The 27,965-nt window shown below is 42.9% G+C and overlaps 1 protein-coding gene across 2 annotated transcripts; it reads left to right on the top strand.

Moving 5' to 3' along the window:
* The first annotated feature begins 108 nt into the window (after positions 1 to 108).
* POLR1E (RNA polymerase I subunit E) lies at positions 109 to 26,833 on the top strand. 2 transcript variants are annotated; one of them, XM_079959589.1, is made up of 13 exons: positions 109 to 212; positions 1,860 to 2,045; positions 2,941 to 3,044; positions 5,159 to 5,235; positions 6,090 to 6,175; positions 14,910 to 14,965; positions 15,594 to 15,738; positions 17,858 to 17,965; positions 19,675 to 19,771; positions 21,283 to 21,416; positions 23,409 to 23,490; positions 25,813 to 25,944; positions 26,547 to 26,833. In XM_079959589.1, exons 2-13 carry the CDS (start codon positions 1,982 to 1,984, stop codon positions 26,692 to 26,694), a joined length of 1,233 nt encoding a protein of 410 aa, XP_079815715.1. In that variant the 5' UTR covers positions 109 to 212; positions 1,860 to 1,981; the 3' UTR covers positions 26,695 to 26,833. The 2 variants fall into 2 exon arrangements, with proteins under 2 accessions (XP_079815715.1, XP_079815714.1); XM_079959588.1 differs by lacking the exon at positions 109 to 212 and adding an exon at positions 449 to 470.
* Positions 26,834 to 27,965: the final 1,132 nt, after the last annotated feature.

Here is a 27,965-nt window from a genome sequence, read left to right on the forward strand (position 1 = left end):
GCTCCTCAGAGGCGGGAGAGGGGCGGGCTCAGCCGTCTGCCGAGTCTCCGCCTTCGCCGAATGGCTGCGCTTTTCTCTCTTCCCCCCCCCCCGCCTCAGCGGATTCCGGGCGGAAGTGACGTCGCTCCCTCAGACGGCAACCCAGAACCCGTTGAACGGCCGAACCGTCGCAACGGCTAGCTGCTACCCATGCTTGGGCTTCGGCCAATGGGGTGTGCGTTCGGGCTGGTTGCGAAAACGGATTGGGAGCATGCGAGGAGGGGGGCGGGATTCCCCCAACAAACGGCTCGATGATTGGACAGGACGCAGACACTTCACTTCAGTGCGAAGTAGAGAAAGATTTGGCTCTTGCGCGTCCCCGTTTGACTCGCTTTATAATTTGGCGGCTGTTGCGCGTCCACAAACTTCAAAATTAACACTATAAACAGCTGGGTATCTGTGCCTGTTATATTGAGTATATTCTATGATTGGTATTAGTAATTGTATTATAATTTTGTATTGTTATAATGAGGCTATTATTGGATTGTAATTGAAAATTAATTTTAAAAGTATCAAAAAATTGAGTATATTCTGCCACAACTTGGGTTATTTATACCCTGCTTTTTTAAACACGGTATACAAGCTAGCTTGCGAAGATAATATAATTCATAATAAAACTCAACTTAAACCCAATTTACAGCTCCTGTCAAGAATCTCCGCAGCTGCATTCCAGATCGGTTTTAACTTCCGTCTTCAAGAGTAGATCCTTGTAAAGCGCATTACTGTAAGCAATCCTGGAGATGACAGAAACAGGACTGGCGGAGATCAGGTCAAATTTCTCCAGGAAAGCGAGCTATTGACATGCAAGACCCGGGGTGCCAACTTCGATAAAATGCGGGGGGGGGGCAGGTAAATCCCCGCCCTCCTGCATAATCGATCACATGTTGCGGTGCATGGACACTATTTGAATGATATTGCCTATCGACTTTGGGGGACCTGGCCCCCTCAAATAAATATTCAAGGGGGGGGGGCAAAGGCCTCAAGGAGTTGGCTCCTGTGTGCAAGATGGAGTTGGTAAAACACTTGTGGCCATCCATTGGCACGTCTGAGTCCAAGAAATCTTCCAGACTTCGTTTATTTAAAAGTGACTGCAGTTCCGTTCAGATCAGGCTCAATCCAGGATCACCAGTACTAAAACCTGCAACTAACGGTGCTCCTGTCATGCCTTGATTAAATTTTAGCTTGCCCATCCATCCAAAAGACACTTTTTCAAGAACCTGTGCTTCCTCCTTGGGATCGGAAGCTGGGACTAAAAGAGAGAGCTGGGTGTCATCTGCTTATTTATGATACCCATGCAGCTGTTAAAAAACAAATAATTTTTAGTTTTCCCTGTGGATGAATATATATGTTTTTAATTCCTTGGTAAATTATAACTGTTTTGCTTCAAGTGGTTTTTTGGTCTTTTCCTTGGTCTGGCTTTAAAAGCAACTTATAAAATGGTCTTTATATAATCAGGACTAGAGATGTTTAAAAATCCACGCAGAAAAGCTGAATGCCGCAAGGCAACCTATAAGAAATTATGCAGATTTATACACTTTAACTTATTTTTTCTTCAGCTAGTTATGAGAAGCTGCAAAGGGTACCCCCAAACAAGCCAGCTTTTGTATCCATAAGGCAGTTTGCTCTTTTTAAAAGCCAATCTTCTCCAGAAACAATGATGTCCTGGGAATCGAGCAAAGAAGACTGGACGGAAGATCTCAGAATGGAGTCCTGGATCCTCGAGATGGGCTAAGACGGGAACTACACGTGAACGCGATCTCCTTTGGGAAGGGATCTGGAGTCAATCTCTTGCCAGTTCAGTGGCTCTTTCCCGTCTGCAGGTGGCGAGAGAGGCTTAAGTGAGCAGCACAGGCGGAAGAACCTCGAGTCAGATCACTCCTCCTCTTCCTGGACGCTGGAGGAAAATCAACCGGGAGACCCGGGAGTTCTTGCGTGTTTTGCCATGGCAGCCGAGGCTAGGTGGTGCTACCGGGGGGATCCCCAGGAGGAACAGCGCGCTCCGCTCGGTAAGGCCGGGGAGAAGGAGGGAGAAGCCGAAGGCAATGCTCTTGTACCCTCTTCTCCTTCCAACTGCGCAATGATAACTTTTCCACCTTCCTCTGCTCCACGTGGGAATGCGTAGCTTGGCAGCGTGCAAGAGATCTGGCGTGCATTTGCTCGACTCTCGGCGCCCCTAGGGCAGCCGGCAGCTGAGCTTCCCTCCTGGGCACGTGAAAATGGAGATGGAAAACCGATTGAAAGGATTAGGACCAAGAAGCGCCATCAAGGGTTGCGTTAGCATTGGGCAGGAAGGTTACGAAGATGTTCCTCGAGTGTGGTTTGGCGTTGCGGCATGACCTTCGATGTTGGACACAGTTAAAAATAAAATTAAGCCTCTTCAAGCCCTCTTCTTTCAATAGGTATAAGAATGCCAAATCTTGTGTTGTGTTGTCCTTTTATATAATATTATTGCTGGTGGTGCTGTGGTCTAAATCATGGAGCCTCTTGGGCTTGCCAATCAGAAGGTTGTTGGTTCAAATCCATACGACAGTGTGAGCTCCTGTTGCTCTGTCCCAGCTCCTGCCAACATAGCAGTTCGAAAGCACACCAGTCCAAGTAGATAACTAGGTATCACTGTGGCAGGAAGGTAAACAGTGTTTCCATGCACTCTGGCTTCTGTCATGGTGCCCCGTTGTGCCAGAAGCAGTTTAGTCCTGCTGGCCACATGACCTGGAAAGCTGTCTGTGGACAAACGCTGGCTCCCTCGGCCTGAAAAGCAAGTTGAGCGCACACCCCACAGTCACCTTTGTTGGATTTAACCATCCAGGAGTCCTTTATCTTTTTACCTCTTATATTATTATTACTGTGTTTCTTCCCCACCCTTTCTCTTTAGACTCATTGGTTCTCACTATTTGCTTACAGTTCAGTTTACAAATGGGAAGTTGAAGAGTTCGGAAAATATGAATTTTACCTTGTACAGAAACAAAGACACCCATAACCCCAAAAAGAAAAATAAACGAATGTTGGTAAGTGACATTCCTGTAATACAGGTTCTGTTTTATGTTTCTGTGGAACTGTATATGTGTTTGTTTGTTTGTTTGTAGTATTAGTTTTATTACGTACATTCTGTTTTTCCTTTAAGCTTTCAGAGGTTTATGTAGGGCTCCGGTGGTTTTCTCATGAGGCTTTCTTTGTAATAATCTCTTTGGCCGCTGGGAAAGGCCTCAACCATAACATTTCTGTTATATTCCAGTGATAGGAATATGGGAATTCTGCCCAGGGTGAGATCTGAGATCCTGAAACACGACTTCATAATACTTTTTAAAAACCACAGCTGTGCTGATGTAGGCCACATCTTAAGATGTGTTAAAAGGAATTGATTCATGTGCGCACACATATTGCCATTACTGTGTTATTTGTTTGTTTGAACATAGTGATAATACATGAGCCTGCAAATCTTAATAGTTGTATAGAAAAGACAGGTTCAGGAGGTACATTTTCTCCCCCAAGAACAAAGGGTTAATGGGACAAGTTGCAATTTCAAAAAATCTTGTTTTTGACAGATTTTTCCAGCTCACCCATGTCAACGTTCCCTCATTGGGAAAATGCAATTCTCAGGGCAATTGTCAGTGGATGTGATGGGACTTCCGCTTCCTCTTTTCTCTGCTGCAGCACTGTACCTCTGCTGCTTGCCTTCTATCACTGTGCCATTGAGAGCGTGCTCACTTATGGCTTATGTGTGTGGTACGGAAGCTGTACTACCCAGGACAGGATGGGGTTGTGCAGAGTTGTTAAGGCAGCAGAGAGCATTGTTGGCTGCCCACTCTCCACCTTAGAGCAGATCTATGCCACAAGGTGCCATAGGAAGGCACTGGACATAGTAAAAGATCCATCGCATCCTGGTCACTGTCTCTTCGAGGGACGGAGATACAGGACGATGAAGACAAGAACGAGCCGTCTCAAGAACAGCTTCTTCCCCAGAGCGATCTCTGCCCTGAATGGGAAACCTGGACTTTGAAAGTCATCTAATCTTCCTTGCTGTATTATATTGTATTGTTTTAATTAGTGTTTTTATAGTTGTTCTGATTTTGTGTGGAGTGCCCTACCTGGGTGGATGGAGCAGCCAAGTAATTTTCGTTGTCCCTGAGAGGGGACAATGACAATAAAGATATTATTATTATTATTATTATTAATCTGCTGCAGAAAATCCTTCAAGGTTTTGGAGCAGATTTTGAGAGTGTGGTAGAAGGAATAAATGAATAAGAATAAAAATGTGCACCCCACCCTCCCACAATTTCAACACCTCTTGCGATGGTTTGACCCCTTTCCATTTTAACTGTTCTACACCCTCCATATCTTCTCAAAATCATTCCTCCTGCATCTTCCCCATCTTACCTTAATGGCACATGTTAATTTATCGTTAATAGCTATATCCCACACCTCTTTATACCATTCTTCCATTTTATATTCTGCTTGCCCCTTCCACTTCCTAGCTATCATAATTTGTGCAGCTGTCAATAAATTTGTGAGCAAGTCCTTCACAGCCTGCGAACCTTCCACCCCATCGTAAATGGATAATGCTGCTACCTTTGGAGCAAGGCTTACAAAATCTAAAACCCACAGGAAAATAACAGAACCTGTGATTGTTTTTTGCAGGGAAAGTGGCTGCCTAAGAAAGGGCCCATGGCATCGGTGGTGCCAAGTACTGGCAGTTCCCTTGCCAATGCTATTTTTGTCAAAAATTTAAAGTTTTCTTTTAAAAAACTTATTTATTACGTTGGCTAAGAGTCAGGGATTGGCAGCCTATGGGTACAACCTGGCTCAAGGAGGGAGAACAGCTGGCTCCGCTTTACAATGTCGGGGCAACAAAAGTTGTGTATCTTTCCATCTAGTCGTCTTCTGACTGGACTCAGTAAGCCTCTAGCTGGAAGGAAAGGTGAAATAGGAGAAAATTGTGTGTTTGATTACTGTGTTTGATTACGTGTGTTATCGTTTATTTGGGTCTTGAGGTTAGCAAATCCCCATTCTCAGGTGAAAAAAATTGGAACTTCCAGGAGTATTTAAGCCAGTGTGGAAATCTGCTTTCACCTAGAAAACCTGCACCCAGAACTCACTCTTTCTTTTCTTCCTTCCTGTTTAGAATGCGGAAACAGAAAGACTCTCTTATGTAGGAAATAACTTTAGCACAGGAGCTATGAAAAGCAGGACTCCATGCAGGTATAATTTGTGAAGCTGTCTAAAATGCATGAGTATAGCAGTATGTTTGCTTTCTTTAGACTGTCAGCACAATGCTGGTTGTAAATGTTTGAGATTGTAAGTATGAATTGGTTCAAGATAGCAATCCTTGTTTCTAAACATTTAAATGGAGTGTTTTGAGTCACAAAGACAAATATGTGCTCTGTTTCATAAACTACAGACACCATAGACTATAAAATCAGACAACTGTGCATGTCTTAGAGCATAATACCATAATGATGCTTATATTTATAGTTCCCAGCCCCTTGGAAAATAACCAGTGGAAGTGACAAATTTAAAAAGCCTTGCAAGTTTAGGCACCACTTTAGATTATTATTCAATAGTTTCCTTTATTGCTTCTTGTGGGTTGGTTTGTTTATTGGCTAATTGCCTGTTTCATTATTCTGTCTGCAACATTTATATGCTGTCTTTCTGCCAATGCATTGATTGAAGGTGGTTCACAGTTCAAAATAATGGCTTTTAATGTAATGGTTGCAATACAAAAGGGAGCAGGGACAGGGAGGAAGATGAAAGTAAGTAAAGCTGTAGTCATTCTAAGAGGCAGCCAAGGAATGGGAAGAACCAAATAATAATTTTAGCCAGCCATTTGCCACAGAAACAGGTCCTAAGGAGGCTTACAGTACAGTGATTTCAAGTAAGAAATACTATTCTTACATAGACACAAAAACTGCTAAAATAATAAGTCTGGCTAACGGCTACAATTGCTGTAGAAAACAAAAGATGTCCTCCCTATGCAGTGTGCTAGCTATTACTAAACTAGGAAAAAATAGTACAGCCAGCTAGCTTTTGAGATTAAATATTATCTCTTCCATTAGATACTTTGTTGGTGTATTAGACAAGAACTCCGGACAAATGGAAGTCTATAATGCAGAGTTATTCAACATGCAGCCATTGATTTCAGGTGGGTAAAATATGCTTCTTCATATTTATAGTGGATTTGAGGGGCACTGCTTATATTCCTGGTGGCCTGTACTAACACAGAGTCAGGTAATTAACTGAATGTTGTCTAGGTTGCATTTTGATTGTGGTTCTCAAAGAAAAACTTGGGGCTTTCTAAGAAGTAAGCTGCATCATCACCCCAACTGTATGACACACTCCTTGCCAGATTGTTATGGCTTGAACGCTGTTGCGTGTTAAAAATAAAAACCTAGCCTGTCAGGGAGAAAGGCTAGTAAGGAATACATCTCCCTCATATGCGACTTTTCTGTGTGCAGGATTCCTTTAATATGAAGAGACATTCAAGTATGTGATTTCCCCCTCCCTTCAGTACAGTGGTACTTCAGGTTATATACGCTTCAGGTTACAGACTCCGTTACAGAAATAGTGCTTCAGGTTAAGAACTTTGCTTCAGGATGAGAACAGAAATTGGGCTCCGGCGGTGTGGTAGCAGCAGGAGCCCCATTAGCTAAAGTGGTGCTTCAGGTTAAGAACAGTTTCAGGTTAGGGACTTCCGGAGGCGGCGCGAAACAGCAATGGCGGTCCTCTTTGTGCTCTGAAGAGGGGCTCCGCAGAAAAGGGTCGTTCGCTGCGGCATAGCGGCGACCCATCAAGAAAAACCACGGGCAGAGTGAGCTCGTGGCCGTGGGACTCGGCGGGCGCCAGAAGCCCCCCCAGAAACGGAGAAGGAACCCCGTAAGGGGCTCCGGAACGTGAAAGGGGGAGCGGCGCTGTGAGTTCATCGCTCTTTCTGCGGGAAGCAAAGCCGCGCGGCTGCTGCTGATGAGCGCCGACCTTTCTTCTTGGAACATCAGATTTGCAACTACAACCCGTGAGTAAGGGGACTTAAAAATTATTGGGACTAAAGTATTTAATTTGGCTGAAAACGGGAAACGTAACCAGGAAGTCTGTTTCCCGACCGTGCTAAAGAGATCAAAGCAAAGTATGACAAGCGGGAAGCGCTTTGAAAGAACTATAAAAAAGATTGGATTATCGTGCAGACTATTGAACTTTTGGCAGGGATTAAAAGAGACAATTTCGGAGTATCTATGCTGATTTTCTGACTGGATCTTCCTTCTTCCTTTGGGATTTATAAATAATTGAAGAAACCAAATCTGTGGGCTGCCAAGGTAAAGAAGAACTGTCAAACTGCCAAACTGCTGATATTGTTTTTAAGGTTGAAAGTGTTGCATGTAAACGTTACACCATAGAAGAAATAGGGAAACTGTTTCTTGCACCCTCTCTGAGACTTTGTATTAAGTTGGGAAAAGCTTAATGCTAAAAAGAAACTAAAAGACCTTTTAGAACTTCAGTTGTTTCTTCTTTGGATTATTGGGACTGTAAAGAAGGAAAAACCTCTTTCTTTCGGTTGAACTTTATTACTCCCCCTAGAGGACTTTGGATTTATAATTCTCTGGGAACTACATTTTGTTTTGATTCTCTGCTGCCTGGTTGTTTATACTTTGGAACTGTCTCTCTCATGGGAACACATACAGTCTGACCTTGATACACAGACGGGATTGGAATGAGTGACGCAGGGAAAACAAGGCTGGCTAAAATAAAGGCAAAACAATTGGTACAAACAACTTTGACTTCCCAACCACGTAGATCATCTGTCCCAGCTGTTCTAGAAATACAAAAAGGGGCTGTTGAGCAGACATCTACAGGGGATATGGCTTCAGGAGGATCTGAAAAAGTTTTAAATCAGATCCTAGAACAACTGGCAATTCTAAATAAAAAGGCGGACGAACATTCGACTAAAATTGATCAAGCCACATCCTCAATAAATAAATTGACTGACCAGGTGGCTCAACACACACAAGCAATTGGGAATCTTCAAGAAGCAACAGCAGAGAATCACAAACTGGCTGAGGAAGCCAAACAAAAAGCAGAGGAAGCCAACTTGAAAGTTGAGGCATTAAAGGTGGAGGTGAAGCCGTTGCATAAACAGATTAGTGAACAGCAGGCCTACTGGTCGATGACTGAACTGAGAAATCGGGAAAGCAATCTTAGACTTAGAGCTATTCCAGAACTTGAACAGGAAGATCTGATTGGTTATCTGACATTAGAATTTTCAAAGTTCTGGGGTATTGAAGAGGATAAGGATTTTAAAATTGTGACTGCTTTCAGATTGGGAAGAGTGACGAGGAGGGATAAACCCAGAGACTGTTTGATCATTTTAAGATCTAAGCAAGAGAGAGATAAAATATTAGGCTTTCATTTTGGAAAATCACTTGACATCCACGGCAGCAGAGCTGAAATTTACAGAGACATACCAAAACAGCTTTTGGATCTTAGAGCGACGTATATAGAACTTGCAAAATTACTGAGAGGCAACTCAATTCCTTATAGGTGGGAGTTTCCTCAAGGACTATCTTTTAATTTCAAAGGAAAGAAAGTTAAAATTAGAACAGCAGAAGACCAACAAAAGTTCTTGAACGACCACGAAGAGGATCTACAGAAAGGGACAACAGGAGCCTGGCCACCGCCACCGCTTACACCTATACTGGCACCTACACCCTCGGGACCAGAGGACCAAAAGAAAGGGACGTCACCACAGGACCAATAGATTGACCCAGGATGTCTCTGCAGCTTCTTAGTTGGAATATAAATGGCGGAAATTCCCCAGAGAAAAGAAGAAGAATTTTTCATATATTGAAAAAAGAACAATTGGACATCATCTGCTTGCAGGAAACACATGTGACCAGGCTCCATAGAAAAGTTTTGATTAATAAAAGATTAGGCCAAGAATTCATCTCATCGGATAAAGTAAAGAAAAGAGGAGTGGTGATTTATGCAAAGGAGAGCCTGTCACCAAAATTTTTATTCAAAGATGAGCAAGGAAGAGTTTTGGCTATTAAAATACAGGCCCAAGGAGAAAAATTTTTGCTATTAGGAATTTATGCACCGAACGAGGGGAAATCAGAATTTTATAGGAAACTGCATGAGACAATCCTGGACTATTTGGACTACACCAACATCATTATGGAAGAAGAAGAAGAAGAGTTTGGATTTGATATCCCGCCTTTCACTCCCCTTCAGGAGTCTCAAAGCGGCTAACATTCTCCTTTCCCTTCCTCCCCCACAACAAACACACTGTGAGATGAGTGGGGCTGAGAGACTTCAAAGAAGTGTGACTAGCCCAAGGTCACCCAGCAGCTGCATGTGGAGGAGCGGAGACTCGAACCTGGTTCCCCAGATTACAAGACTACCGCTCTTAACCACTACACCACACTGGCTCTCATAAATTATGATGGGAGATATGAACAGAGTGGTCTCTACAAATATGGATAAGTCACAAGACCTAAGTCTAACAAAAGATGGCAGACTACCCAAAACTTTTTTTGAACTAACTGACAATATGGACTTAATCAATATTTGGAGGACTAAGAATCCCTTAGGTAGAGAAGGAACTTTCTTTTCTGAGGCTCATCTGTCATGGACAAGAATAGACCAAATATGGACAACTAGAAGGCTGGCACCTATGATTAGAAAAGTGGAAATCTGCCCAAAAACTTGCTCCGACCATAACGCTATGAAAATGGAATTAAGACTTACTCCAATCGGCTCCTTTAGATGGAAAATGAATGACACCCTATTAAGAGATCAGGAGATTGTGAAGAAGGCCCAAAAAACCTTGAAAGATTATTTTGAAATAAATTTGAATACTACGGTGGAAAGGAGAACAATCTGGGATGCAAGCAAAGCAGTTATGAGAGGGTTTCTGATACAACAGAACATGATAAAGAAAAGAATCTGGAATGGGAAAAAAGATAAGATTTTAGAGAAGATAAGAGATGGAGAGAAAAAGTTGAGATCTAAGCCAAAATCGAAGGAGATCTTGAGAGAAATTAAATTTTACCAAGCACAGTACGCGAAATTGATAAATCAAGAAGTTGAGTGGAAAATTAAACAAATGAAACAAAGATCATTTGAATCAGCTAACAAGTGTGGGAAACTATTAGCATGGCAATTGAAAAAGAGACAAAAATTGAATACAGTCACCAATCTAGAGATTGAAGGGAAAGATATCCAGATACCCGAAGAAATTAGGAAGTGTTTCCAGAGATATTTCAAAAAGCTCTATATTCAAGGGCCACAAGAGGAGGAGATAGACCAATTTTTGAAAACAAATGGTTTACCAAAACTTGCCCAGGAAAAGAGAACAATCCTGAATCATAAAATAACACAACAAGAAATAGAGGGTGCCATCCAGAATATGCAACTAGGCAAATCTCCAGGTCCGGATGGGCTTACCTCCAAGTATTATAAGATATTGAAAGATTATTTGATACAACCATTAATGGAGGTATGCAATCAGATTTTGGAGGGGAAGAAGGCACCGGAATCGTGGAAAGAAGCCTTCATCACATTGATCCCTAAAGTGGAAACTGAAAAGACTCAACTTAAGAACTACCGTCCCATCTCACTCCTAAATGTGGATTACAAATTTTTTGCAGATATTTTGGCAAGTAGATTTAAAAAAGTATTAAATGAAGTAATTCACAAGGACCAGGCAGGCTTTCTCCCAGGAAGACATTTGTCTGATAATACTAGGAATATTATTGATATTTTGGAACTTTTGCAAACCAACATTAATACAAAATCAGTGTTAATTTTTGTTGATGCGGAGAAGGCCTTTGATAACATTTCTTGGAGGTTTATGAAGAAAAATTTGGAAGGGATGGGAGTGGGACGGGGGTTTGAAAATGGAATAGAGGCAATTTATTCAGAGCAGAAAGCTAAACTGATAGTAAACAATGTGGTGACAGAAGAATTTAAAATTGAAAAAGGAACACAACAAGGTTGCCCCCTATCCCCTCTGTTATTTATTTCTGTTCTGGAGGTGCTTTTGAACATGATTAGGGAAGACCGGTTGGTACAAGGAATACAGGTCGGAGTGAAACAATTTAAATTGAAAGCTTTTGCAGATGATTTGGTTTTAACACTACAGGAGCCAGAATCTAGTACGAAGAGAGTGTTAGAATTAATTTATGAATTTGGTCGGGTAGCGGGGTTCAAACTGAACAAGCAAAAAACCAAGGTTTTGGAGAAAAATCTGACACCTTTGGAAATAGATGGGTTTCAGAAAGAGACAGAGTTAAATGTTGTTAAAAAGGTAAAATACCTAGGGGTAAACTTGTCTGCCAAAAATTTGAATCTATTTAAAGATAATTATGAAAAATGCTGGTCAGAAATTAAGAAAGATTTAGAGATCTGGTCAAGATTGAAACTTTCCTTGTTGGGTCGAATTGCAGCTATAAAGATGAATGTATTGCCGAAGATGTTATTTTTGTTTCAGACCCTACAGATCGTGGACAGAGTGGAGTGTTTTGGGAAGTGGCAGAAAGATATTTCTAGGTTTGTCTGGCAGGGCAAAAAGCCCCGAATAAAATTTAAAATATTAACGGATGCAAAAGAGAGAGGGGGGTTTGCCCTGCCAGATTTAAGGTTATATTATGAAGCTGCGGCTTTCTGCTGGATGAAAGTTTGGTTACTCCTTGAGAACACTGACGTCCTAGATCTGGAAGGGTATAATAATGTTTTTGGATGGCATGCATATTTGTGGTACGATAAGGTAAAGGTTCATAAAATGTTTAAAAACCATATTGTCAGGAAAGCTATATTTATGGTCTGGACAAAATACAAAGACTTATTGGAAGGTAAGACCCCGAGGTGGTTATCACCAGCGGAGGCCAAGGTTCGAAAAAAACCCAATATGGAGGCCGGATGGCCGAAATACTGGGAAATAATAGAAAAAATTGGAGATAATTGGAGGCTGCAGAGCTTTGAAAAATTAAAGAATAGGGTGCAAGACTGGTTTCATTATGCTCAAATTCAAGAGGTTTTTAAGTCAGACAAAAAAATAGGATTCCAGGTGGAAAAATCGAAATTAGAGACAGAACTGTTAGAACCTAAGACCAAGGCGCTTTCGAGAATGTATAACTTGCTGCTTAAATGGAACACCCAGGATGAGATAGTCAAATCAGCCATGATAAAATGGGCTCAGGATATTGGGTACAACATTATGTTAGAAGACTGGGAAAGGTTATGGACCACTGGAATGAAATTCACGGCATGTAATGCCCTGAAGGAAAATATTATGAAAATGATATATAGGTGGTACATGACCCCAGTCAAACTTGCAAAAATATATCATCGGTCTGATAATAAATGTTGGAAATGTAAGGAGGCTGAAGGGACATTCTTTCATCTTTGGTGGACTTGTCCAAAAGTGAAGGCCTTCTGGGAAATGATCTATAATGAGTTAAAAAAGGTGTTTAGGTACACCTTCCCTAAGAAACCAGAGGCCTTCCTCCTGGGCATTGTGGACCAAAAGGTGTTAAAGAAGGATAGAACTTTTTTTATGTATGCAACTACAGCAGCAAGAATACTCACTGCAAAATATTGGAAGATACAAGACCTTCCCACGCTGGAAGAGTGGCAGACGCAGTTGATGGACTATATGGAACTGGCTGAAATGACTGGCAGAATCCGAGATCTGGGAGAAGAGACAATGGAAGAGGACCGGAAGAAATTTAAGGACTATTTACAAAAACATTATAAGTTGTATGAATGTTAAGAATCTGCATGACTTGGAAATTTTAGCTCCTGCAATTAGATTAGGAAAATAGAAAGTTAAGTTATAAGTAAGAAAAAGTTGAAATTTAAAGTTATTTTATGTATTATCTTAAGGTATAAATATTTGACAAAAGGTACTTTAAATTTAGAAGTAAAACACTCTGAAAGATATAAATAAGATACGAAACAAGGTAATAATTTGCTGATATGTTTATTGTAAAGAACGCAGGGTGAGGGAGATGTGGGGAAGTCCAGTTAGTAACTTAAAAATGTATTTTGAAAGTTGGATTGTTTTTCTTTCTTTCTTTTTTCTGGTTTGTCCTTCTTTTTCTTTTCTGTAAACTGAAAATGTAATAAAAATTTTAATAAAAAAAATAAAAATAAAAATAAAAGAACAGTTTCAGGTTAAGTACGGACCTCCGGAACGAATTAAGTACTTAACCCGAGGTACCACTGTACTGTGAAGCAATAGCCAGAGGCATGTCACATGTGACTGCTGACAATGTAGCTCAGCCCTAAAGAGGAGTGTGCAGCCTATGAGGAGCCATTACCTGCAGTTTCAGGCTAGAAGGCAAGATTTGGTGTATTTCTTTTTGGTTTAAATGAAACCCAGATACACTGCTGTTCCCTCACTCCTGCCCTCTTGGTATTGAGATGGGTTTCTATGGTCAAATATGGATTACACTCACACAGATGCATCAAGCCATGTGAGAAGCAGTTGTTGCTTCATGGTATCTTCTTCCTGCCCACTGCTTGGAAGATTGGAATGACTTGTTTTGGTCTTCTGGAAGCTTGCTGAGAACCTGCCAACACATGAATGCAGGTGGCAAGTCAATCACATGGACCTTCCACATCAAACATTCCCTGCCTGAGAAATGCAAGTATGTGAGAGACAAAGGGTTCTAGGCTGGTTTCCCAGACAAGCTAATATTCTGCGCGCTACAATTTTAAGAAGGATAAAGCTGGAACGTGGGAATAGGAAGGCAACCAAGGTGATCAAGGGTCTGGAAACCAAGCCTTATGAGGAACGGTTGAAGGAGTTGGGTATTTTTAGCCTGGAGAAGAGAAAACTGAGAGGAGATAGGATAGCCATCTTCAAATATTTAAAGGGTTGTCACAGGGGAGATAGAGAAAGCCCGTCGTCTCTTGCTCAGGGTGGGGCCTGGCACCCAAACCAATGGCTTCAAGTTACAAGAAAGGAGATTCCGCCTAAACATCAGGAAAAACTTTATGACTGTAAGAGCTGTTTGACTGTGAAGCAGATTCCTACGAGAGGTGGTGGACTCTCCTTCTTTGGAGGTATTGAAGCAGAGTTTGGGTGGCCATCTGTCACGGATGCTTTAGTTGAGATTCCTGCATTACAGGGGTCTTGGTCATGGTGGCTACTTTGGAATCTGCTGGATTGATTGCTTCTGTCGACAGGTGTCATGTACAAGTACTGTAACGAGCTGGGATTATAGGTAAGACAGCAGGTGCTTCTAATCTCAGCTCGTTACATACAGTGAAGATACCAGGTAGCCTGGCATCTGGCTGGTTGATAGGGGATCAAATACTTATTTCACTCATTATAATGCGCATCAATCTCTGACTTTTGTCTTCTGGGTTTCTGGGGGTTTTCCCTGTTGTTATTCTGTCTCTCACAGCTACAGTAAACCTACCATTAAAATTATGGACTGGTCAATTCTTCGTCAGAGGGCAAACGGGCACATTTAGCAGAGGATCAAATACTTTCCCCCCTCACTGTACCTGCCAACTCTACAATTCTATGATTTGGGAGGATATTAAAACATGCACTTCCTAATCCTGGTTACGTACGTGCTTTTTTTCTGAAAGTTTAAGTTGGTTCTTGGACAGCACTTTAGAACCCCTTATTGGCCAAAGAGAACATGGTGACCTCACTGACCTCTGATTGGCAGCGCAAAGAGATCCTACAGGAAAGCCATTTCGATGAGAGGACCTGTAACAACAGCTTCATTGTGCTTCATGGTATTGTAATGTAGATGCTTTCATTTCCCCATGATTCAAATTCCCTTTGGTGGGGATCATGGCCAGACTGACTTTGAGGGCTGTCGGTCCTGATTTTGCTAAATTGTTCTCCGTCTCTTTTCTTTTAACAGATGGTGTAGCTGATGATGACCTGTCAGAATATTTGACTAAATCCTATCGAGAGAAGGTACGAGTTACAAAGTTGTTTGTGGACAAATGCCACCTCCCTTGGCCTGAAAGCGAGATGAGTGTCACAACCCTATAGTCACCTTTGACTGGACGTAATCGTCCAGCAGTCCTTTACCTTTACCAGATAGACTCATGGGTTCCTATAAAAGTATGTGAATGACCTCTCATTCCTACTTTTGCCCTCACACAGGGTCTTCCTGGAGTGTTTGCCATTAATTTCACAGTTTTTGATTCTAGCAATAGAATCTCAATAGAATCTCTGGCAATAGTATACGTCTGCTCATAGTTTAATGGTTTGTTTTGCCGTGGATTATTGCTTCAGCAATGTTTCTAGAAATCACTACATAACAAGCTGTTTTTATGTTGCTGAATCTAAAAAGATGACCCAGCTGTAACTGGGAAGAGAATGGCTATGTTTTGTTTAAACAGTGTTTGCCAGATAATTTGGAATAATTTAACTCCCTGGTTGCCGTCTCATAATTCCAATGCCTTAAATAGGTTTGAAATACGAAACTTATTATTAGCACCTTATTAGCTGCCCCCAAAGTGAGGTTGCTTTGTGACTTATTCCAGTGAGAATAGACTTGTGGTGTTGGTGCAGCAATTTCTCGATTATGCATTTGCAGATAGATATGTGCATTGAAGCCTTTGGAACCAACAAGCAGAGAAGAGCCCTGAATTCTCGGAGGATGAATGAAGTTGGCAAGGAGGTGTTGAACAAAGCTGTAACCAAAGCGGCAGAAGACATTATAGAGACAAAGGGAGTTGCTGGTAAGTAACGACAGCTTTGGGACGCAGGTGGCGCTGTGGGTTAAAGCCTCAGCGCCTAGGACTTGCCGATCGAAAGGTCGGCGGTTCGAATCCCTGCGGCAGGGTGCGCTCCCGCTGCTCGGTCCCAGCGCCTGCCAACCTAGCAGTTCGAAAGCACCTCCGGGTGCAAGTAGATAAATAGGGACCGCTTACCAGCGGGAAGGTAAACAGCGTTTCCGTGTGCGGCTCTGGCTCGCCAGAGCAGCGATGTCACGCTGGCCACGTGACCCGGAAGTGTCTCTGGACAGCGCTGGCCCCTGGCCTCTTAAGTGAGATGGGCGCACAACCCCAGAGTCTGTCAAGACTGGCCCGTATGGTCAGGGGTACCTTTACCTTTACCTAACGACAGCTTTGGAGAAGAAACATTGGAGCACCAAGCCTGTCTTAATAGATTTCCCAGAGTCCATTTCGGTCTCTGAACTTATATATTTGATCTATTAACAGACATGGATTACAAGAAGAAAAAAACAGAGTGCATAGTCGAAGCACCCAGATAATACAGTCAACGCAGTTCTGATTATTTACGTTAAGAAAAAACCAAATCTGTATTAACCGTATCCATAACTATATGACAAAAATCAAAGGAAATTATTAGGCAGCATAAACACTGTTCACACAACCACTTTCATAGCATCTCTTTCACCACCCATGCAAATAATAATAATAATAATAATAATAATAATAATAATAATAATTTATTTATACCCCCACCCATCTGGCTGGGTTTCCTCAGCCACACTGGGCAGCTCCCAACAGAATATTAACAACACAACAAAGCATCAAACATTAAAAACTTCCCTAAACAGGGTTGCCTTTGGATGTCTTCTAAAAGTCAAGGAGATAAGCAACTACCTGACATCTGATGAGAGGGCATTTCACAGTGAGGGAACCACAAGAAGGCCCTCGGCGCTGGACCTCAGCGTTTGGGCAGAATGATTGGGGTGGAGACATTCCTTCAGATATACTGGGCTGAGGCCATTTAGGGCTTTAAAGGTCAGCACCAATACTTTGAATTGTGCTCAGAAACATACTGGGAGCCAGTGTAGGTCTTTCAGGACCGGTGTTATATGGTCTCAACAGCCACTCCCAGTCACCAGACTAGCTGCCACATTCTGGATTAATTGCAGTTACTGGGTCACCTTCAAAGGTAGCCCCACGTAGAGCACATTGCAGTAGTCCAAGCGGGAGATAACCAGAGCATGCACCACTCTGGCAAGACAGTCTGCCTGCCTACCAGATGGAGCTAGTAGAAAGCTGCCCTGGACACAGAATTGACCTGCACCTTCATGGACAGCTGTGAGTCCAAAATGTCTCCCAGGCTGCGCACCTGGTCTTTCAGTGGCACAGTTACCCCATTCCCCATTCAGGACCAGGGACTCCTCCACACATCATCATCATCATCATCATAATTATTATTTTTATTTTATTTTATTTATACCCTGCCCAATCAACCACTCATACCCAAATTGCTCATGGTTACCAGAACTACAGGTTACATGCTCACTGTGCATTCACATTAGTTGGGAGCCAATGCATTGGCAGACCACAGTGGCTGTTGCAGCTATTGCAATTTTTTTTTAAAAAAATAATATTTATTACTTTTAAAACTTACAAAAAGAAAAGAGAAAAAAAGACAAAAAGGGGGGAAAAACAAAAAACAACAAGAAAAGGAAAAAACAATACAATACAATATATAAACATTACAAAACACAACATTAACCTAAACAAAACAAAACAAAAACAATTTAAAAACATACATTGTAGCATTTCAGTAGTCTTATCTTTCATACCCTTGTTTCATCGACCTCCTCTCACCTCCCTTTTTGTATTCCACTTCTATTAATTGTTTCAGCAATTCCTTTCCATCTTTCTCTATTTTCTGTCGTATAAATATCTTAACTTATTTTTACCCTTATTTTCCATTAATACTATAATGCTTATTTATGCTTAACTCCTTATAACATTTCAACTAAAGCCATAAGATTTCATTCCAACGTTTTTCTTGGAATGAAATGCTATTGCATTTCGGTGTTGCATATTCTCCCTGCTTCTCGGGATAACATTCCGTTTGCCTTCATAGCTTTGGTCAGCGATGCGGCAGAGGGTGATAAGGCCGATGTCTCTCTCGTTCTTCCCCCATGCCACGAAGATGCTGGCAGACCAGAGGATGTCTACAGGCTCGAGGACAGTATCCTTTATAAGCTTGCGTTGCAATGTGGGCAGAACCCAACCTTAATGTAAAGGAATAGGCTTCAGTGTCACGGGGCAGGAGAAGAGAAAGTGTGTGTGGCCGGGAGTATTCCTAGTTCAACCACAGATGGCTCATTAGCCTGTTAGACTTACAAGTTGGATCTCTATGGGCGTGATAAGAAAGAGCGGACTAATGTGTTGGGGATTTCAGAAGCTCAGTTTTAGTGGGAAATAGTACGATGGTAGCATTGAACTAATGTGTAGGCTAGAGATTTGGGCACTCGTGAAGTCTGATCACAAATAAGCTTAACCATTGTAAGAAAGGAAGCATTTTTCTCCTTACCTAAATGGTATCCTTGGAGGAATCCTGCCTTGGTCTGGCAGGTTGAAGGTTCTCTCAGCTTACATAAAATCGATCTGCCCCAGATTTCACTGTTCCATAATCATGGCTGATGACAGTGATTGGATAGCGAAGTGACCCCCCCCCCCCAATATATAGATTTATTGTGTGAGAGACTGTTGAGTATCCCCGTACCTGGCTAGATTGCTCTGTCTTTTCATAAATCTTGAAGTGATGCTATAGCTGAAACTGGTTCTTTGAGGGATGAGGGCTAGATTCTGGTAAAAATAAATGACCCTGAGACATTAGCTCAAAATCAGAAATATACTGGAGTTCACTCATGGTTGTGCTATAATCTACTTTGCTATACAGTCAGTCAGTTTTACTGCACATAGCCAAAGGCTGCCTCAGTGTACACAGGATCATCCAACAATTAAAAGAAAATACACTGGATTGGTACAGTCGTACCTTGGTTGGCGAACGGAATCTGTTCCGGAAGTCCGTTTGACTTCCAAAACGTTGGCAAACCAAGGCACGGCTTCTGACTGCCTGATTCACCCCAGAAAAAATGCCGACAGCCGAAACAGACGTTCGACTTCCAAAAAATGTTCGCAAACCGGAACACTGACTTCCGGGTTTGTGGCGTTTGGGAGCCAGAACATCTGAGCGCCAAGGCGTTCAAGAACCAAGGTACAACTGTAATAGAATACTTAGAAAGCATTTTTCATTGGTACAGTAGAGAGCATCCCTCCCTCATAGGCTAAATAGATCTGGCGAAAGACGTTTTGTCTTTCCCCACTAATTAGAAAGTTCTCCTACATGTGCCTAGCTGAAATGAATGGGGGTGGTGCAGTCCTGATGGGCTGGCTGCCATTCTTAATGGTGTCCCACCTCACGTCACTTTGCCTCATGGTAGGGCTGCCTCTGGGAGCTAAACCTCAGTTAGCATTTGGAGGTCATCGCGGGTGGCGCTGTGGGTTAAACCTTACAGACCCTAGGACTTGCCGATCAGAAGGTCGGCGGTTTGAATCCCTGCGACGGGGTGAGCTCCCGTTGCTAGGTCCCTGCTCCTGCCAACCTAGCAGTTCGAAAGCACACCGGTGCAAGTAGATAAATAGGTACCGCTCCGGCGGGAAGGTAAACGGCGTTTCCGTGCGGTGCTCTGGTTCGCCAGAAGCGGCTTAGTCATGCTGGCCACATGATCCGGAAGCTGTACGTCGGCTCCCTCGGCCAATAAAGCGAGATGAGCGCCGCAACCCCAGAGTCATCCACAACTGGACCGAATGGTCAGGGGTCCCTTTACCTTTACCTTAGGAAGTCATCAGAAGCTAGCTGTGTTGTTGTTGTTTTTCTGAAAAAGGCTCTAGTTATTCCACCTGCTGAGTACGAGGCGCTTCAGGCTCCTGCTGCAGCTTTCATGAATGTAACCTCAGAAGAAATCCTCAAAATGGCAGAAGAGAAAAGGTATGGGCAGTCTTAACGTTTTACTGAGGAAACCGTTTGCGCTAACCAAAGAAGAGTTGCAGCTTAAGTTGACAGAATATGTGCAGCTTGCAGTCTTAACATATAGAATAAGAAAACAAGAACATACATTTAAAGAAACCTGGAAAATGTTTACTGAATATATGGGTGAAAACTGTGTACAGCTGAAAACACTGGCAGAATTAAGATAAATTCAACAGGGTAGATAAGTTTTGATGGTTGGAATACTGAATGGTTTAGTTTATGTTAAATATGCAGGGATTTATGATATGCAAAATGAACAGTGGAAAGAGAAGAAGGAAGTCATTGACGTTTTAAGGTTGTTGAAATGATTATTCTAAATTGTAAAACAGAATTTAATAAAAATTACACACACACAGAGAGAGAGAGAGAGAGAGAGAGAGAGAGAGAGACGGGGACAGGTATACTTTCCTTTTCTCCTCCTCTAAGTGTGGGTTTATGGCGAAATTGTCATGCCATGCTACTGTAGGCTTTCAGAATAGTTAGGGAATCTTTTACTATTTAATCAACGTGTGTTATGTATTGTAATTGTTGGGATACTGCCAGGGAGACAGAGTCCATCATGACCCCACGTCGTCTCCGTTGCGATCCATCGACCTCCCGTAGACACGCAGTATCATTCAATTAGCGACACGAGCTCCAGAAATAGCTTGACACATTCCAGAGCTGATGCATGCTCTATCAGCAGAATTCGCACAGCGAAAGATGCACGCAGGAGAGCATTATTTACAACTTTATTCAGTGTTGGTCAGAACAAAGAAAACATGACTGCCTGCTTCAATGTCTCAGGCACAGAGAGAGAAACGAAAGCAAAGACACAACAGAAACATCCTGTGAACAGGAAATACGCAGGCTGTGACACAAGCATCCTGCTCCCTTTTAAGGTGGAACGGAAATATCCTAACAGTAATTTGCTACCTGCTTAGTCTGTAACTTTGCTGTCTAAAGCAGCATTTTAATATATTTTGTCTCTCCTATTTTCTGTAATAAACCAAGCTTTCTTGAAAGGCAAGAAAAGAAAAAGGAATTGGGAATAGCCTGGTGGGAGCTGAGAGGCATAGCAGGATGAGGAACGCTATACAGGCCGGCATGATTAGAGGGGTACAATGAGCTGGATATCCACCCAGCTTCTTAAATCCGTGTTCCTTAGTCCTAATTATAGAGGGTGCCAGGGCATAAACAAGCAACAGTAGGTTTCACAGAACAGTAAATGATGTCCAAAGTAAATTCTAATCGGAGTATACTCATTGAAATGAATAAGAAGAAGTTCATTTCTTTCAATGGATCTACTCTGAAAAGGACTAACACTGGTCGCAACCCAATATCTTCGTTTTAACAGGGCAGCTTCTGTTGATGTAAGACTACGCTTGCTTTCAAATCGCACAGAATTCTGTTAATTTGCAGTAGCCAGAGAAGCTACTTCTGTTTCAGATGCATATTGGCCTAATGACAGCCTCTTCTGTCTTCCCTAGATACTGCTCCTTTGTCCTGGATGAACTTAAGGCCATGCCTCTGGATGAGAAGAGGCGTGATCACAAGGCTCGATGTCTTTGGTATTTGGATTGTCTTGTCAAGCTGAGCTCGCAAAGGGTAGTTAAAAAGAAACGTAAGATTTCCCTCCTTGCACCTCTTACTTACCTGAAAGATAATCGATTCATGTCACCTGTATTCCTTTTAACCCACTTGGCTTTTGATTCATTGAGAACCACACCTCATCTGCAGAGGTGCCATGGGCAGTGTAAAAAAATCTCTTTGCCGTCACGTATCGCATGCTCTTTTTACATGTTTGGCAGCTACTTATACAGTGGTACCTTGGTTCTCAAACTTAATCCGTTCCGGAAGTCCGTTCCAAAACCAAAGCGTTCCAAAACCAAGGTGCGCTTTCCCATAGAAAGTAATGCAAAACTAATTAATCCGTTTCAGACTTTTAAAAACAACCCCTAAAGCAGCAATTTAACATGAATTTTGCTATCTAACAAGGCCATTGATCCATAAGATGTAAGCAAATATACTGTACTATAAAATAAATAAAACAGTATTGTAGATCAGGCATATCCAACTTCCCCCGAGGGGCTGGGGTGGGTGGGTGGGCAGCTCTCTCTCCCCCACAAGCCAGCACACGATCTCTCCTCAAATCAGCTGGGCTGCGGAGCTCTGCCGGGATGCTTCTCCCCACCTCCCCAATCAGCGCGCACAGTCACAAAAACAAATTAACCAAAAAAAGCCTCAAAAACAAGAATGCAAAATAAATAGCAAAAACAAAAGTGCCAAATATAAGCTCCAAATATCACCTCAGAACACTGCAATTACAATGGGGGGGACGCAATTACAATGGGGGGGCACTGCAATTACAATGGGGGGGACGCAATTTAGCAGTGCAACAGTAAAGACGAAAGGGAAGCCTTCAATTGCAATAGGTAAAGTTAAAGGGACCCCTGACCATTAGGTCCAGTCGTGGCCGACTCTGAGGTTGCGGCACTCATCTCGCTTTACTGGCTGAGGGAGCCGGCGTACAGCTTCCGGGTCATGTGGCCAGCATGACTAAGCCGCTTCTGGCGAACCAGAGCAGCGCACGGAAACTCCATTTACCTTTCTGCACTTTGATGTGCTTTCGAACTGCTAGGTTGGCAGGAGCAGGGACTGAGCAATGGGAGCTCACCCCATTGCGGGGATTCAAACCGCCGACCTTCTGATCGGCAAGTCCTAGGCTCTGTGGTTTAACCCACAGCGCCACCAGCGTCCCATTTCAATTGCAATGGGGGGACGCAAATTAGCATTGCAACAGTAAAGACGGAAGCTCAGGACTCAAAACAGAGCACATTCCGCTTCCGAGGCAAAGTTTGCAAATCGGAACATCTACTTCCGGATTTGTAGCGTTCAAATTCCAAGTTGTTCGTGAACTAAGCTGTTCAAAAACCGAGGTACCACTGTATCAGCTATGCAGTATACAAAATCTGATTTTTGCTGTTCACTTGTGCACATACAATATCTGGCAAATAAGCGCAATGGCTGGTGACCAGTTCACGTTGACTGCAATATGTCCACAGCGTTTCACAACATAAAGGTAACTGTGGATTTCAAAAGTAATTTAAGCCTACAGGACGTTCTGTGGTGCAAAGATTTAAGCAGATATATTTGAGCAGGTCTTGGAAGCATGTGGACAACACGCAGATGTAGAGAGGTTGAGCTTCTGCTCTTGAGGAGACCCAGCTGATCTTTCTGGAAACTTGGGAGGGTGGGAATTTTTGCAACCTGCATGAGTTTTATGCAAGTTAAGCTTGTTTAATCTGCTAATCAAGGGGAGGGGCAACCATGCCATGAACCTACAGAGCTCTCCTCTGGCTTCTGTTTTCAGATTTATACTTTCAGCTGGAAGGACGAATGTCTTGCTTTTTTTAAATGGAAGTTGAGATTTTTCTGGATGTTGTGTTGTATGCCCAACAGCTTATTCTGTCATTTTGATGTGCATGCTCAACTCTGCAGTGAGCACTGCCGGGTTGTACCTTACAGTATTTGTATATACAATATATTTGCCATATATCCAGATAAAGTGGGTTTTTTGGGGGGTGAACTAACTTTACAATGCTTCTTGTTCTAGTTGCACTGGGACCCGATTGTCCACATATTGTCAGCAACCAACTTGTGAAAACCTTTACAGCACTATCCTTTGGCAACGGCAGGTAAAACATACTACTTTGCTCTTACATCTATCAAAATTTTTTTTTAAAAAAATATAATTTTTCTTTTTTAAAAAATTAACATATTTATTGAAAGTTCAAAAAGTGCACAACTGGATGTGCACCAAACATGGTGAGTCGCAAACAAAAAAAGAGAAAGAGAAACAGAACCCGTGTAGAAGGTAAAACAAAGGGGGGAGGGGAGGAACCCAAAATTGTATATTTTACAAGGTGGTTGTTGTACCAGATCTTAATTTGAAATCCATTTGTAAGAATGGATTTCAAATATCATTGAATTTGTCCATGGCAAGTCAGCATTTATATGCAAGTTGTTCATATGTTGCGAGTTTGTATAAATCTTCAATTCTATCGTAGAAGGGAGCCATATTTTTATTTTTCCAATTAATCAGTATCAGCCTTTTTGCTGTGGTAAGGGCACAGACAGTCCACTCATATTGTCCTTTTGTAAGGTTCCATGTGCTGGGCATATTATGGATATGTTGCTCTTTAAATGTAAGGTTGTTCTGTACAGTTCTGTTGATGGTTTCAGTTACCTTCTGCCAGAAACCTTTCAATATAAAACAATGGAAAAACATAAGTTTTTGAGAAGCATTATCCCTATTGCATCACCAACAGTTAGATACCTGAAAGGTAAAGGACCCCTGACAGTTCAGTCCAGTCATGAACGACTCTCGGGTTGCAGCGCTCATCTTGCTTTACTGGCCAAGGGAGCTGACATTTGTCCGCAGACAGTTTTTCCGGGTCATGTGGCCAGCATGACTAAGCCGCATCTGGCAAAACCAGAGCAATGCACGGAAATGTCATTTACCTTCCCGCTGGAGCGGTACTCATTTATCTACTTGCTCTTTGACGTGCTTTCAAACTGCTGAGTTGGCAGGAGCAGGGACTGAGCAACAGGAGCTCACCCCGTCACGGGGATTCGAACCGCTGACCTGATCGGCAAGCCCAAGAGGCTCAGTGGTTTAGACCACAGCGCCACCCGCTTAGATACCTTAGATAGCCCTTTTTTAAACAAACGTAATGGGGTCCAGTATATTCTAAATACTTTTTTGTTGTTGTATGAGCCTCAATTTAAGATCCAGAGACACCCTTGTTATAGCAGTTAAAACAGTTTCCCATTCTGGTTTCTCTTCAGATCGTATAAATCTTTCACCTTGTATTGTCTATCAAAACTTGTTGATCTTAATTTGAACTGGCTAGGCTTTGGTCACTCGCTAAGCCGGGGTTTTGCAGTACCCTAACACAACAAGGACCAAACAGCTCTTTCCAGGAGAGAGTGTTTGTGTGTTCTTCCTTCCCAGTGCATTTCAGCTGTATACAGCAATATATTTCGGTGGTGGTGGGGTATTTATTCCTAAATTCCTTGTTGTCTGACGAGCCTCGCCAACTCGGGGAACACCCAGCAATGTTCCTACAGGTGATCTCTGCGACTGAGCTAGAATATAAGGGTTCAGGCAATATCTGAGGTACCCTGGACTCAAGTTGCTCTGGGCTTTGTAAATCAATAGCAGGACTTTAAACCTGGCTCTGTAGTAGATGGACAGCAAGTACAGGTTTTTTTAAAAAAATAATGGTGCCATGTGTTCTCGGCTAGGTGTCTGCAGCAGCTGGAGTTTCTGAACCAGACCCAAGGGCAGCCCCACATACAGCTCAATACAGTAGTCCAGCCTCAAAGGTTTCCAATGCATGGGCTATCTCTGTCTAGGAACGGCTGTAGCTGGTGAACCGTGATGAAGCTGGCAAAAGGCAAACATGTATCTATTTAGTGTGCTTCTGTTAGTCGTGGAGAGTAAATGATCTGCAGGGTGTAGAAGCTCAACTCCCTGACCTGTGGAAATCTTAAGCATACCCTCCTGGCTTCAGAGATCTCGCCACACATTGGCTGCATCCTTCGGAGTCTGGGTCTTGCTTTTTTAGAAAAAAGGAAAGGAAGGAAGTACTCCAGAAGCTAAATTCTGCACCTGACGAATGCTGTGAATCATCAGATATACCTTGCTCTGGTTTGTACAAAGGGTAACTTGCTGCTTATCTTAAAATACCACCCTGCTAACAAGCACCACTTTCTCCCAAGCCATGATTTACTCAGGCCTGCATGTGGGCCAAGATTTCACACTTCAGGACAAAGCTTAGAGCAAACGAAGTAAAGGAGTAAAAATTGCTGAACATTTATGCAAAATGGGGGAAATGATTCCGGAATTTAAGTTTTTTTATGGTGAAGGACTTCCGTTTTGTTCTTTCTGATTGTGGTTTGGCCTGTAAGGTGTACACTGCCCTGATTCACCCTCTCCTCTTTTGGTGTCTTAGGCTACAGAATCAAGTTTCTGCTTCCATGAAAGTGAAGATTACGGCCTATGCCATAGCGCTGGCTCTGCATATTAACAACTTCCAAACGGACCTGACAGTGTTACAGCGGGACCTGAAAATGCGGGATTCCAGGTGAGATTAACCTTGACTGTACTCATGCGAGTCCTTCATGGCTTCTGTAGCACCTCCAGTGCTTCCTGGAGAACCTTAAAAAGACTCTCTTTCCACACCCCACTATTGACTTCAGTGTTGGTCTCAAGGCCTATTATCTTCTGATCCAGATATGGGGATTTTTTTAAAATTTGAAGATTTTTTTTATCAGAGTTTTCAGCCAAAAGTGTCTCAGAACAGCTTACAAAGATGCGGGTGGCTCTGCGGTCTAAGCCACTGAGCTTCTTGGGCTTGTCGATCAGAAGGTCGGTGGTTTGAATCCACGCGATGGAGTGAGCTCCCATTTCTCTGTCCCAGCTCCTGCCAACCTAGCAGTTCGAAAGCATGTCAAAGTGCAAGTAGATAAATAGGTACCACTCCGGTGGGAAGGTAAACGGCGTTTCCGTGCACTCTGGCTTCCGTCACAGTGTCCCGTTGCACCAGAAGCAGGGAAGGATAAGTTACCCCTTCTTTCTGATGCTGGGTGTTTGGCCTTAGAGACAAGGCTAACAATGTGAAGGTGGTGGAACACAAATATGAGTAAATCGGTCTCTTTACATGCATCTTTTATTTTCTCCTGTCAGGATACTCGACATTGCCAAGGCAATGAGGCTGAAGATCTCCAAAAGCAGAAGCCTCTCTGGATTGGATGAACACAAACTGGGGACACTGTCTCTGCCCTTGCCTGTGTACAAAATGCCATCAGGCGGAAGGAAACGCAAGGCGAACTAAATGACGACTGTCACTCTTTGTCGAGCCCTGACTGTTCTCCAGTGTCACACCAGGCTGAAGGAATGAATTGGTCTTCCAGTTGTTGCAACTGAGCACCTTCTTGAACTGGGCAAGGCCTTAATAAAGGATTAGACCGACATCTGCTCTTGTAGAGTGAGTTGTAGTCCAACAACAGCTCAGGACCCAAGTTTGACAAACACTGCCAACTTGCAGCACTCAAGATTCTCTTGGCCCAGGAGTGGGGAAAGCTGTATACCCCAACTGTAGCTGGAAGGCCAGGAATTATGCATCCCTGTCCTAGACCCCGGTCAGTCTTTTGCCATCACTTTATCCTTTTCCACACTATACCCCAGGCCCCTAGCCACCCCACTCCTGGTTCTTATAGAGGCTCTCTCCTGTCCCCTAGACCATGCTTTCCCACCTCATCACCTCACATAGTTGGGACTTGTACCAAAACATCCTTGTACCCATGGACCTCTGTTCCTCTCAGAGCTAACTTCTACCATATAAGGTCACGCTTTCTGGTACCCTACAAAGGTACCTACTATATGCAAGTAGATCTGAGAAGTCTTATTTTTCTGTTGTATGCGAGTCTTTGAAAAGAATAGCTATCCATTTCCCAGGCAGAAAAATGAGAAGCATCAGCATGCGTCACTCCACTGCTGTTATTAATCATGTCACAAACGGCGGCTGATGCTCTCCTCCCACTGACTGTGGAAGCTGTTCACCGTATGATGAATGTGGGTGTGCCTGGCTGTGTTTTGCTGCTGGCATTTGACAGCATTTGCTGGCAAAACTTTTAACAGCAAAGACCTTTAAAAAAATCATTTCTCCCTCTTGTATCCCGCCTCCCACTGTTTTGAATGGAGCGTATGGAACAGCGTGTTTCTTGCCCTCTGTGTGCCCGCCCTTTATTCCAGGGAGGCAAATTGCAACAAACCAGGCTGCCATGCTTTGGATGGAGAAGCAACCACCAAACTGTGATCAGAAGTGGTCTTGGTGGCCCTCTGCACACCCTCATCACACATAAACAGAGATACATGTGCCTGTTGTTGTATATGATCGGAAGAGCCCCGCAGGATCAGGCCCAAGGCTCATCTAGTCTAGTGTGCCGTTCTCACAGGTGGGAAGCCGACAAACACAACCTGAGTGCAGGGTCACCCTCCCCACCTGCAATTCCCAACAATTGGTATTTATTTGCTCTCGGTAACACCAGCAAGCAGTAAATCACACCATTCAAGTTGGCGTTAACCCTTTATTAGTAAAACTGA

The sequence above is a fragment of the Podarcis cretensis genome (assembly GCF_951804945.1).
Source record: "Podarcis cretensis genome assembly, chromosome: 17".
Taxonomy (NCBI): domain Eukaryota; kingdom Metazoa; phylum Chordata; class Lepidosauria; order Squamata; family Lacertidae; genus Podarcis; species Podarcis cretensis.

Excerpts from the sequence above, each read along its gene's own strand:
- POLR1E (XM_079959588.1), top strand. Across the intron at positions 14,966-15,593 it reads CTAAATCCTATCGAGAGAAG|ATAGATATGTGCATTGAAGC; the intron begins GTACGAGTTACA and ends ATGCATTTGCAG. Across the intron at positions 25,945-26,546 it reads CTGAAAATGCGGGATTCCAG|GATACTCGACATTGCCAAGG; the intron begins GTGAGATTAACC and ends TTCTCCTGTCAG.